At 46.6% G+C, this 12,404-nt stretch overlaps 1 protein-coding gene across 1 annotated transcript; it reads right to left on the bottom strand.

Moving 5' to 3' along the window:
• Positions 1–841: 841 nt before the first annotated feature.
• LOC117853119 (O-fucosyltransferase 7) lies at positions 842–5,200 on the bottom strand. The gene is made up of 11 exons (XM_034735486.2): positions 4,590–5,200; positions 4,374–4,461; positions 4,209–4,276; positions 3,009–3,097; positions 2,752–2,932; positions 2,516–2,644; positions 2,286–2,419; positions 1,962–2,175; positions 1,695–1,879; positions 1,508–1,603; positions 842–1,414 (listed from the first exon to the last, which is right to left on the bottom strand). Exons 1-11 carry the CDS (start codon positions 4,866–4,868, stop codon positions 1,261–1,263), a joined length of 1,617 nt encoding a protein of 538 aa, XP_034591377.1. The 5' UTR covers positions 4,869–5,200; the 3' UTR covers positions 842–1,260.
• Positions 5,201–12,404: the final 7,204 nt, after the last annotated feature.

Raw genomic sequence — 12,404 nt, 5'->3', positions numbered from 1 at the left:
AATAAAGGAAGCTTTATTGATTCAAGATCGTTACACTTGAGCATTGAAATGCTAGTTACTGAAGATTAGCGTAGCATGTGCGTTTGTTGCCTGTTCTTGCTGATTTTCATCAGGGCTAATCGTATGCCAAACTGTGTGTTGATGGTTCAGAATCAGACATGCAACAGCTGCAGCTTGGGGGGGTGAAATACCATTCGTGTGCTTGAAATTTTGTCTTTCTGGTTTGTTGAGGTTGCTCGATGGTGATCTATATCCTTCCCCTTTTTTTGCTTTGCTCAGTATTGGACTGATCGTAACCTGCACCAGATGCTAAATGCTATTCTGTTCCAAAATGCGAGTGTATGTCCATTGCGATGTGAATTACGCCAGTAAACCAACGAAGACGTTGATATTCTTGTGTTGCGATGATAGAACATACAGTAGAATCTTTACGTTCTCCATGTCGCACAAAACTGTCCTCAACTGTATCTCCATTGTGATGTGAATTACGCCAGTAAACCATCAAAGACGGTGATCTTCTTGTGTTGCGATGGTAGAACATAGAACCTTTACCTTCTCCATGTCGCACAAAACTGTCCCATTTCAATAAGACGACTACACATATCCTGTCCATTGGAGGAAAGCTACTGCAATAAGACAACTATACACATGCTCCAATTTCACAAATCACAGGGATATGATCTCAAACAAATAAGAGCTCAGAAATCAAAACAGCAGTTACAGAAGTTCAGAAACTAAAACTGCATTCGTAATCAGTATGCTTTCTTTTCAGCTCCGCCTCAGTATAAATTATCAACCAGTTCATATTAGCTCATCCTTCCACTGAGAGGTGGGATGGAGATAATGCCAATAAGTAACTCTGATTGAATGTTAGTGTCAAACTGCTCCAGTATAATTCTATATTTCTCCGTTTATTACCATCTACTTACAAGCAGTTGAGCTAATTATCCTGATCTAAAAAATCTCAAAACTTCTCTGTAGTCCTATACAGCAATTTGGCTACATATGTAGCCTTATACAGCTGCTTCCACCTCCAGCTGTTGACTTCTGAACAAGCCCAACCATGCCAGAACTTCAGCCACAGCTGGACAATGGTGCGCCAACGAATAGTTGGCGCATTATGTCAGGTACATGGACTGGTCAGTATGCACCTTGCTCGGTGAAATTTATGTGTGCGCGCCTTGCTCTCTGTTCCTGAATTGCTCTATGTACACAGGAGTGGTGGCCACCAGGATCAGCGAGGATGATCTGCTCCTTGGCTTAGATGCTGACAAGAGAATCATCGCTATCTGGAGACCCTGGTTGACACAGGCAGTCGGGAAGAGGATTCTCATAAAACGCCTCTTCTGACCGAAACCTATCTTTGCCCTTTGTTCCTGAGACTGGACCTTTTCGTTTCCGTGGAGAGCCTTGTCTGAAGAGCGAAACAAGAACAAAGATAAAGAACAAGCGCAGGTAAATTGTCTTTTAACTACTCATCATGTTCATCATCGTTTTAGTTTAATACCTTTTCCGGTGGATGTCTAGTATCCTTTCAGATAGCTTCTTGCCTTCCTTCAGTAATCCTCTGTCGACTTTGTCAAACAATCGAACTAATGCTTTCCTGAACCAGAGAAAGGAGATAAATGATATTCAGAAGGGAACAGAAAGACAATTTCACAGAAATTTGATAAACGAACTGATTGTGGTTTCACCTGTCAGGACTTATTGTCTTCCGGTGACCAAGAAAACGGCGATGACCCGCAACAGCACGTGCCATGTTACCCGAATAGGATGGGACAAAGACATGGCTCTCCACCGAAACAATGTAATCCAGAGCTGCCATTTGAGCAGCGTATTGGCTGAAAGGCCGTAGCTCCTCGGCTGAGGCAAGTTTCTCCTGCAATGAAGCACGCGACATATGTTGGCTCAAGAAAGTTGTATTAAACACTATATAACAGATGGAATGGTACTGGCTGTACCTTGTTCATCAGAATCGGGAAGCGTGATTGCAAATCAACCATATGAGATTCACCTCCGTATATTTCCCCTGCGGCTATGTACACTGGGGTGCTTGACGGATATCCTAGGGCAGAAAGAAACATGCCAACCTCCTTTGGTGTCAAGGGGCAGTAACCATGGGATCTTTGTTCTAATGGATCAATGTCTTTCACCTTCCAGTAGGTTGTGTTTTCTCTGTAAGAATTAAAAAAGGCAGAATTCAATTAAACAGCTGATAATATTTACTGTTGTAAAAACCAGACAAGACAGTGTAATAAATAAATAAACAAACCATAAGGCCTTGCCTGATCATTGCAAGTTCTTCTGATTCTGTTTGAGATAAACCATATGTACACCCACTAAAAGCAAGCATATCCTTCTCATAGCGTAGATGCAAAGCTATATATGGTCCAAATGATCTCATCCTCTCCACCAATAGCTGCAAAAATCAGTTAAATCTTTGCTTGTCAAAACAACTCTCGGTATATAAATAATGGAAATAATGAGCATGATAAGATATTATAGAATGATTTACCTTGCCTAAAGCTTCAATTGGGGGAGCAAATCTAAGTGCTTGAAAAAAGGCCCGACAGCGAAGCTTCTGAATGTCGGTAGGAAGGTAGTTGTTTGCAAGGCGAGAATCTGACTTAGCAGCTCGAATGACCTAGTATAAGTCTTCAAGTCAGCATCACAGTTACAAAAATTGCATCCAGCAGTCACTCCTTAGTTTGGTATGGAAACGGAAGTGCATAGTGGTGGTTGAATCCTGACCTGGCGATGATCCCACAGTGGAGAAATCTCTTCCTGGTAATAATCTACTCCAGACCAACTCTTGAAGTACCTAACAGACTTTGGAGCTTTCACCAACTCCTTTGGCAGTTTCTTCAAAACTTTTACATCATTTGCTAAAGAATTTATGAAGTGTTCTTCATCAAAGACATCTGAAAAGTTGCTGATATCGAAAAATGGTCTGTTAGTCTCAGATCAGTTAATAGAAGATTGAAAAAAAAAACCAACATATGAGCTACCTTCTGTCATGCCAAAATGATTTCTTATCAAGCTCTGGAATGATGAGTGTAGCATTAAGTATGCGCGCAACTGCCACCATATCACTGATCTGCCATAAGAATAAGAATTGGCTATTAAAAAGGAGATAAAAATTGTTGGATTTTGTGAAGTAGATCTGCCCATGATAATTCCTTTAGCAAACAGGGATCTGTACCCAGTAAACAGAGGACAAAACATGCGCAAGCGCAACAAGCAACAAAGAAACACTTCCCATTCCATTTTAGTCAAATCACATGACACTGCTGTTAAGAGAATTAGGACAGGTACCGATTGGAAAAAAAGTTACAGTTATCGTAAAAAGGTATTAACCATAATTAAGGTAACCTTATAAACAAATATAGTCAATTCTCCTATTTCTTTAAAGTTTAAACTCAAGTAAAACTATGACACTAGTTAGTTTCAGTTATCTAACAATCTGCATGCCTGAGAGTGTAACTGCTTTTGGTCTCCTCTGACAAAACAAGCACCTTTGTCCTGCTTTATATCCTACTATAAATGAAAAACAAGATAACGACTGAAGCGCTGGCACAGTTATGACAGAGTACATCCAAACAGGTGTCATTTATCAGAAAATGATCATGGCATTCAATAATAATATGAAGCATCAGGAAAAGAAATTTGGAATGACAATGAGACAACATCCACCCACCAACTATTCTCAGGACACAGGAGTAAGGGCTCTATCTCTAACCCAGCTTGAGCCACTCAATCTGATTTGCGATAACTCAGTCAACCAATAATAGTAGGGAAACAAACAGCTTAGTTTTATAACCACCATGTACAGCTTATTTAAGCCTACAAGAGAGTGGAACATTAGCACCAGAACACCAACTACATGTGATTAAAGCACCAAACGACTACTCAGTGCCCACATACACTGGAGTTAAGCAGTAAGCACATTGATAAGCACCAAAAACATGCTACCCACAAAAGCAAATCTGCTGATGATGTATGCTCACAAATCGTCAACTCTGATTAAACAGCCCACATGCACGCACACCATGTTCTCGGACACTCTTGTTTTCATTATTATATTTATTTATTGAGATCTTGGCTCTCACACTCAAGTCAACACATCTAAATGCGAACCAAGCAATGAATCTCGTCAGTACAAGCAGGAGCAGCTAGATAAAAATCTTGACGAGGACAGTCCAGCTTACCCCAGCGCGCATCTGGTTGAGACCGCCATTGGTGTGTACGAGCAAGTACCCCCTCGATGCCACCGGGCCTGCGAGGCAAGACGAACGAAATCAGAGCCGCGCACGATAATTTGGACCGCACGGCGAGAAATCCATGTCCGGGAAGCGTGCCGATAATGCGCGTACTTTTGTACTCCGGCGACGGCGCCACGCAGGGCACGAACCGCCGCGATGGCGCCGGCAGCCACAGGCTCTTCTCCGCCGCGCCGTCCAGCTGTCAAATCTAGAGATTAATCCCGGCGTCATGGACTCCCATGGATTCAAAAAAAAGAACAACGGCGGCCGCAGCCGGTAACGAATAGCGAGATACGCGGGGGGCATCGAACAAGGCCAATCGATCACCTTTCGCGACTGCGGCGACGCGAGCTGCGGCGGCGCGACCTCCTGCTCCCACCGCAGCTCCTCGGCCTCCCGCGGCTGCGAGAGGCGGTAGGGCGCGCCGGAGGAGGCGGAGGACGAGGCGGCGCCGGGGCCGGAGCCGGAGAAGTGGAGGGCGACGGCGAGCAGCGCTGCGGCGGCGGTGACCGCGGCGCCCGTGGCGGCGAGCGAGAGCAGCCACCACCGCAGCGCCGCCCGCCGCGCCGTCGCGCCCGCGGGCCTCACCTTCCGGCGCAGCGGCATCTCATCCGCCTAGGGGGAGGACTAAAAAGAAACTCCCCTCCCCTCTCCCTCGCCTCCAACGATCGACGGCGACGCTTGCTTCGCGCCGCGGCGGCCAATTGGACCACGGCGCGGCGGGTGCGCTGGGTTATTCGTCCCCGCCTCGAGGGGGGAGGGAGGCTTTGCCGCTTGTTCCCTCGGGGCGTGCTTGCGTGCAGAGCCCTCAACGACGCGGTAACAGGGGAGGGCGGGGAGGGATGGAGGAGGAGGTTTATTTGACGGGGAGCGGAGGGCAATGGCGTTCACCACCTGCCTGTTCGAGGATGCGGCGTGGGTTGTGCTCCTGGTCCTGGGGCCAGGGAGTAGGGGTGGTGCGGGCATGTATACAGGTTGAAGAGCCGAGGATTCATGGTGGTCTAGGGCAATTAGCCACATTTACTAATTACTACTGCTCTTTTCGGCGCGATTAAGAGATAAACCGTATTGACGGTATCGTAAATGCTATGCACAACTACCTCCATTATCCACTTTTTTAATTCATCATGACGGCACAAAACTATAGTCATCAAATTCATGGTAGTACGTTGCTGAAACGGTTGGATCCCCATGCAAATTTAGAATGTCAAACTCAACTATTTTAAAACGGTTATTTAGAGGGAAAAAAAGAGGCGGCCAATGTACCCGTGTTTTTGTTGCGGGTGACTTTCAATAAGCATATCTTTCTTTTACAACAACAATTTTTTACATCTACAATAAGTGGTGGAGGGTGGCATGGGAGGCTTGGCACCCCCTAACGCTCTGCGACCTCTGTGTCTACCCATTGGCGGCCTGGCACCCCTGGTCCAATAAGAAGCCTCCGTTCGGGACCTTATGGAATATGAAGCAGCTCATTTTGCCATTTAAAGCCTCCGTTCGTGAATTGTGACTCCTGGAATACGAAGCATCAAGGAATCAAGCCTCCGTTCGACTGTTCGTGTTCGTCTTCGTCTCAAGTCAAGAAAGAGCTCAATTGGAGTGTCAGCTTCCACGTTTTCAAATTGATGTATGCAACCATCCAGAACTAAAGGAATTATCAACACTTGCTGATCTAACAAGTGGACTATTTAAAACAGGTATCTAACAAGTGGACTATTTAAAACAAGTAAATATTCATCTTATCCTATGGTGGACAAGTATCAGCTGCAACCACCAAAAGATACTTTTCAGCTATGAAACTTGCGAAGACACGCCTCAGATGTACAATGGGAGATGGATTTCTGCGAGATTGTTTGGTAATTTATATTGAGAAGGAATTGACTGCATCAATTAGTACTTATGATATTATTGCAGCGTACAATCTAGTTGAAGAGCTAAATTTAAGTTGATAGATATGTAATTTTATTTTGGTTAAGACTTGTGAAACATGCTATTATTATATGTGACTAAAACCAGGTTACCAGCTCATATGGCTATAAGTTCAACTTTACTTTGTCCATTACCCCTTACTTCAAATCCTGGCTCCACCCCTGTCTACGATCGGCCACCGTGTAGAACGACATAGTATGTGCTGTTCGGAATAATTACACAGTCCTTAATGTGATTATTTTCCATGCAAATACTAGGAGCATTGTTTACCACATTGATTGATGTTATTACTTTGGCCTTGCACTATTTTTGAAGTCTCAGTCTACCACTTCCACATTAAAAACCCAACCAAGTAAAAGAAATTACAAACTCATGAACGATTCATTGTGTCAGAGTAGAGACGCGAGAGCCCCGGCACTCGTCCCGTCATCATATTCTCGCTTCCCTCAGCGGATCCGCCATGACAGTATGCCAGCACCAGCACGGCCCGCACCTGATCCCCAACTCCCACGCAGCGAGGAGCCCAAGCCCCCGAACGCCGCGTCCATCTCACGCCATCACTGCACACTTCGAATTGTAGCCGTTGCGGGCGCCGGCGCCCAGGCACGCAGCCAGGGCCGGCCGAATGGCCGATGGCAGCAGCCGCCGCCCGGCGCCTTCCCCTCCCCAAATCCCCTCCTCGGGGCCCGGGCCACAGAAGAGGCGCGGCGGGCACGGACGCGAATGCCCGGACGGGGGCGACGCGTGCCCGTGGCGGGACGCGACGGTGGCCTCGCATCCGTCCTCTATTCCCGGAACGAGACAGAGCGGTGGGCGGCGGGGCCCGGCGCGATCCGATCGATCCCCAAATCATGGTATGGAACTCGAAGGAGAAGCTCTTGCTCGTCACGGGAGGGCAGAGCAGCGGCGCACAGGAGCTCTGTGCGGGGCCGTGCCAGTGCCACGGCGCCAGGTGGAGGTCCCGGCGGCCGGACTTGGCAGCTTGCGCTATGGGCAGGTATAGTGTACTAGTGCCATGGGCACAGGGGATATCGCCTGATTTCTTGTGGGAGCACGCGGACGACTTTTGGGGTGACGGTCACGAGATTACGGGTGCACGGGTACGACCCAGTGTGTGGTATGCACATGTACGGCGAGCTTTACGGATGTACTCCGTACTGTACTACCGTAGGCGCCGTTGCGTGTACTGTATACCACGAAAAAGCGTACGCACGTGAGTATGTTCGGCTTTGGGCGTGCTGCTTCTGACAGCGAGGGAAAGAAGATAAGCTTATTTTGCTGAGATTAGTGATGATAAACAAAGTCGCGTACTGGTGGTGGACTAATCACCCCCTGCCCCGGAGTCGCGAGTATCGGCGCTGCGATGTGCTGTCAGGCTGTCGAGGTACGGTCCAACAGGTGTCCACTCCGGGTGCGGGGGCACGCATCCATCTGGCCTTGTTTACTTGCTAATTTGGGAGTGGCAAAATTGGCATTTTGTCATAAATGCGATACTGTAGCGTTTCGTTTGTATTTGTGAATTATTGTCTAAATATTGACTAATTAGGCTTAAAAGATTCGTCTCGCAAAGTACAACAAAACTGTGCAATTAGTTTTTAATTTCGTCTACATTTAGTATTCCATGCATGTACCGCAAGTTTGATGTAATGGGAAATCTTCTTTTTGCATAGTATCGAAGTTGGGAGTTGGGGGTGAAGTAAACAGGGCTCACTTGGCGCAAAGGAAACGAGGCGAGATCGCCGCGTAGGGTCGGCCGGTCGGGGCCGTGGATGCCCATGCTATGCCACTGCCAGACTGCCACTGCCTGATGCCAGGCCAAGGTGGCGAGAGGGTGGTGATGGCCAATGGGTCCCGCTACCCCCAGCGTGTTGACACGTCTCGCGCCAGTCCACTGCCGGACAGCTGGGAGGTTCGGGGCCTCGGAAAATTCTGTCCTACTACGCTCCTACTACCCCACAGCCCACTGATCGAAAACGACGACGGGTTCTGCATTTCTGCTGCGGCTGGTCCCGGGGCTCCCGGCGTCGCTCCTCGGAGAATTTAGGCCAGTACCCTCAACTCCCAACTTTAACACTATAAAGAAGATTTTCCGTCACATCAAAATTACGGTACATACATGGAGTACTAAATGTAGACGAAATCAAAAACTAATTGCACAGTTTTGTTGTAGACGAATCTTTTGAGCCTAATTAGTCAATATTTGGACAATAATTCACAAATACAAACGAAACGCTACAGTGTGCTACAGTACTGGCATAGTAATTTTGCACCTCCCAAATTTGCCAACTAAACAAGGCCTTACGCGGCCGGCATGTGCCCTGCACACCGTTCCTGAACACGGATCCCCTCTCGGTGCTCTGCAAGCCCGCGGCTCCCCCCGGGGCCTCGACCAGGGCTCGAACTCTGTTGCAGATCCACGGCTTTGCGAGTTGGAACGCATGACGGCATGAGCAGGGGACGAGTTGACCTTGGCCATGTTCTGGCTTGTCATGGAAGCATGCTGGACCTCTCCGAGGCACTGCAGGGTGCACGTGACACCGTGGCGGCACCAACCACCAGGCATCAAGAGGCGAGCCCACTAGTTCCGTCCATACAAGGGATGACAAGATCGCCACCATCACAAGAGCTTGTGCGGCCAGCTCTACCGGTCAGTCGCGATACGTTTCAGAAATATAAAAATGCTCAGACACTGCCCCATGCCCTTCGCTACTGCGTCGACGAGCACATTACTATCTGCCACTGAAAAGGAAGAACCACGCTAACGAAGTAAACATGGCGTTGTTTAGGTACAAGAGAAGCCACCCCCGCTTGGAGAACTATGATGTTATCTTGTATAATTTTTTTTTAAAAAAAATAGATACTGGGTTTAGCACTTTAGCTCTGGTTATGGATAATTTGCTAATGAGATTTCTGCCGTTGGATAGTTTGTTTCGTGGCGCACGGATCCACTACCACTAGTCTGACGGGATGACACTCGTACCCAATAGTGAATCCCAAGGTTTTCGATCAGTAGAAGTACTCCTAGGTTGGTTAAAGTAGACCCACTCATGTGATTGCCCATTTGCCCATTTGCCCATCCGCTCTTTCTCAGTTAAGTTTCTCTGCACTGCCGTGTCTCGAAAATCGTCTTTTGGCCTCGATCAATTAAACATACTATCATCCCTGAGTTGTTGGTAGTTTTTTTCTCCACCCTAGGCCTCGTTTGGAGCATGGCAGATTATGTGAATCTAGAATCTAGAATCCAGAGTGGCTCCAAACGGGTCAGATTTTGGTGCAGATTCCAGAAGCCAATTTTCCAAATTCTATGAATCCCAGAATCTGCTAAAGGCTTGATTCCACCAGCTTCTGCACATGAAAATTACTAATTTACCCCTCTTCTGATATTGAGCAACAGGTTGGCTATGAAATGGTAGCAAGGGCAAAAAAGTCATGTATGCAACAAATAGCTATAAAATCAGATTTTGGAATCTAGGAATCCAAACAATTCCATCCAGATTTTGCCCAAAATCCAGATTTTGGAAATCCATCCAAAATCCAGATTTTCATAATCCAAAATCGGATCCAAACGATGCCCTAGGCGATTCAGCAACAACCGCTCGTTGAGTAGATTTCACGGGACTAGATAAAAACAAGTAGTAAATCGGAGAGTTCCCGTACCAAATCTCAATAGAACGGTTCAAGTTATTTGACCGCACTTGGCAATTGGCATTGAACTGCAGGTCTACAGAGCCATGACCTCGCTTGAAGGTAACTCCACGGGCCACGGCATGCAATGCAATGCAATGCCATGCCGGATGAGTCTTACCGTTCAAGCCACACGAGCACGCACACCGCAACCAGCTGTTATCATTATATAAAAAAGATTACTTTTGGAGAGCACGAGCTCTGATTATCTAGAACAAGCCACGCCCAACTTTCGAGCAGAGAAAACAGATCGAGTGCTTTGCGTTGCGTCCATCCGGAAGACGCCTTTTACCCCCGTTGGGTTACTTTTGCATATTATTAGCACGTGTCACATCGAATGTTTAGATACTAATTAGGAGTATTAAACGTAGACTATTTACAAAACACATTATATAAGTGGAGGCTAAACGGCGAGACGAATCTATTAAGCCTAATTAGGCCTAATTAATCCATCATTAACAAATATTTACTGTAGCAACACATTATCAAATCATGGACTAATTAGACTTAATAGATTCATCTCGCCGTTTAGCCTCCACTTATTTAATAAGTTTTGTAAATAGTCTATGTTTGATACTTCTAATTAGTATCTAAACATTCGATGTGATGGGTGCTAAAAATAAGTCGGAGAAACTAAACCAGGCCTAGCTGCCTGCCTAGTGCCTACGTGGCCGCTCTGAGCGACGCCAAAAAGGACGCCATGGATCTCATGTACACCGTGGCTATTCCTTGCTTCCTCCATGGCCGCCTTTACGATCTGTTCGAAAGCAGGAGGACCAGAAACAAGGGCCAGTGCTGACTTTTGCCGCGGTGAGGTGTCTTGATCGTGGTGAACTGGTGGGGGGCGGAGATCCGAACCGTGGCGGTGATGGGCCGATTGAAGACAAATGGAGACGGTCAATTAGGGAAAGTCTAGTTTTTTTGGTTGTTTTATTACATTTTTTTATCCGAAATTGAAGACGGTAATGCGAAAACAGGAAATAAACACGATATCACAACTTCACAAGTACCGTCATACCGAGAACATAATGGTCGACAACTGACAATTGTCAGCGAGAACGTACACCAAACCACCTAACAATGCCTTAGGAGTGTTCAACTCGACGGATCGGATCTACAACCATCCAAAACATATAGTACCACGAATCCATAGACAGCGACTACTGATAAGAGGTGTTTGGATCCTAAGCAAAAGTTTGTCCATGTCACATTAAATATTCGAAGACTAATTAGGAGGATTAAATATGAGTTAATTATAAAACTAATTACATAGATGGAGGCTAAATGGCGAGACGAATCTATTAAGCCTAATTAATCCATCATTAGCAAATGGTTACTGTAGCAGCACATTGTCAAATCATGGACTAATTAGGTTTAATAGATTCGTCTCGTCGTTTAGCCTCCATCTGTGTAATGAGTTTTGTAAATAGTCCATGTTTAATACTCCTAATTAATATCTAAACATTCGATGTGATAGGAACTAAAATTTAGCCCGAGGATCAAACACCCTCTTTGCAGTCGCACCATAGGAACACGTCCACGGTCGCAGCACAGGATCACATCACGGCAACACCACTATAAACACGGGCGCATCACAGTTTAAGAAACAATGCAAGAGTGTTCCCACTGTAAGTCTCATACAGCCATATACTCATATCGATAAATTACTTGTAATTGCAAAGTTAAAATGATGCCAAACAAATTTGCAGTATGTGGATTATATCATGGAGATGTATTAAGTACTAGTGGTACACAGCTACTATAGTTGAGGATACGCAGCAAAAATGAAGAATGAGACATGTTTTATTACAGTTAGTATTCATTTTGGGAGCTTTCTGTTTCGAGCTCTGATGGGCCGCCATGTTCCCGTAGGTCGCCTCTCAGAATGTTTCGGCCCGGTCGGAACAAAACAAATCCTTGGACCTTGGTCCTCGTCGTCCACCGTTGGGCCTTGCGTGCCGTCGGGACGGTTTCGATGTTCTTTTTCCTTTTTGCGAGGGAGCATAGAATGGTTTCTTTTACTGAGCACAAAATAATTTTTATTTTTCCTTTTATAAGATGAAGACCACTACGGGCAGAACGGTTGACCGAACGAAGTCGTCGATGTCCCCTTCGAGCTGACGACATGGCGGAAACAATTCACTCGGAGCAATCTCCCACTTAATTATTAGAGGTGTGACCGAGTAGCCCCCGTGTGTACATGCACGTCGCGCTTCGCATACAGCAGGGCGCATGCGTTTTTGACAGAGTCTTGCATTCACCAAAACCTTGCATTAGACTACAACCAAAACCCAAAACGTGAAGTCGAGGCACGCAGGCCGCCCCCCAAAAGAACTTCCGTACCGAGACACCGGGTGAGGTCACGGTTTAAGGTTTTGTTAATGCGAAAATTCCAAGCATTGATTGGGCCCGATGCGTTCACTTGACACGCTTACACATACGTTATCCGGCGGCGGCGCTTCACCCCGGCGACGATCTGGTCGGAGGCGCGGAACCGGTCCACGTCCAACTCCATGCGGTGCCGAGTGC

The sequence above is a fragment of the Setaria viridis genome, chromosome 4 (assembly GCF_005286985.2).
Source record: "Setaria viridis chromosome 4, Setaria_viridis_v4.0, whole genome shotgun sequence".
Taxonomy (NCBI): Eukaryota; Viridiplantae; Streptophyta; class Magnoliopsida; order Poales; family Poaceae; genus Setaria; species Setaria viridis.
Note: the sequence above shows the minus strand (reverse complement) of the source record. Positions and strands in the feature narration are given on the sequence as shown.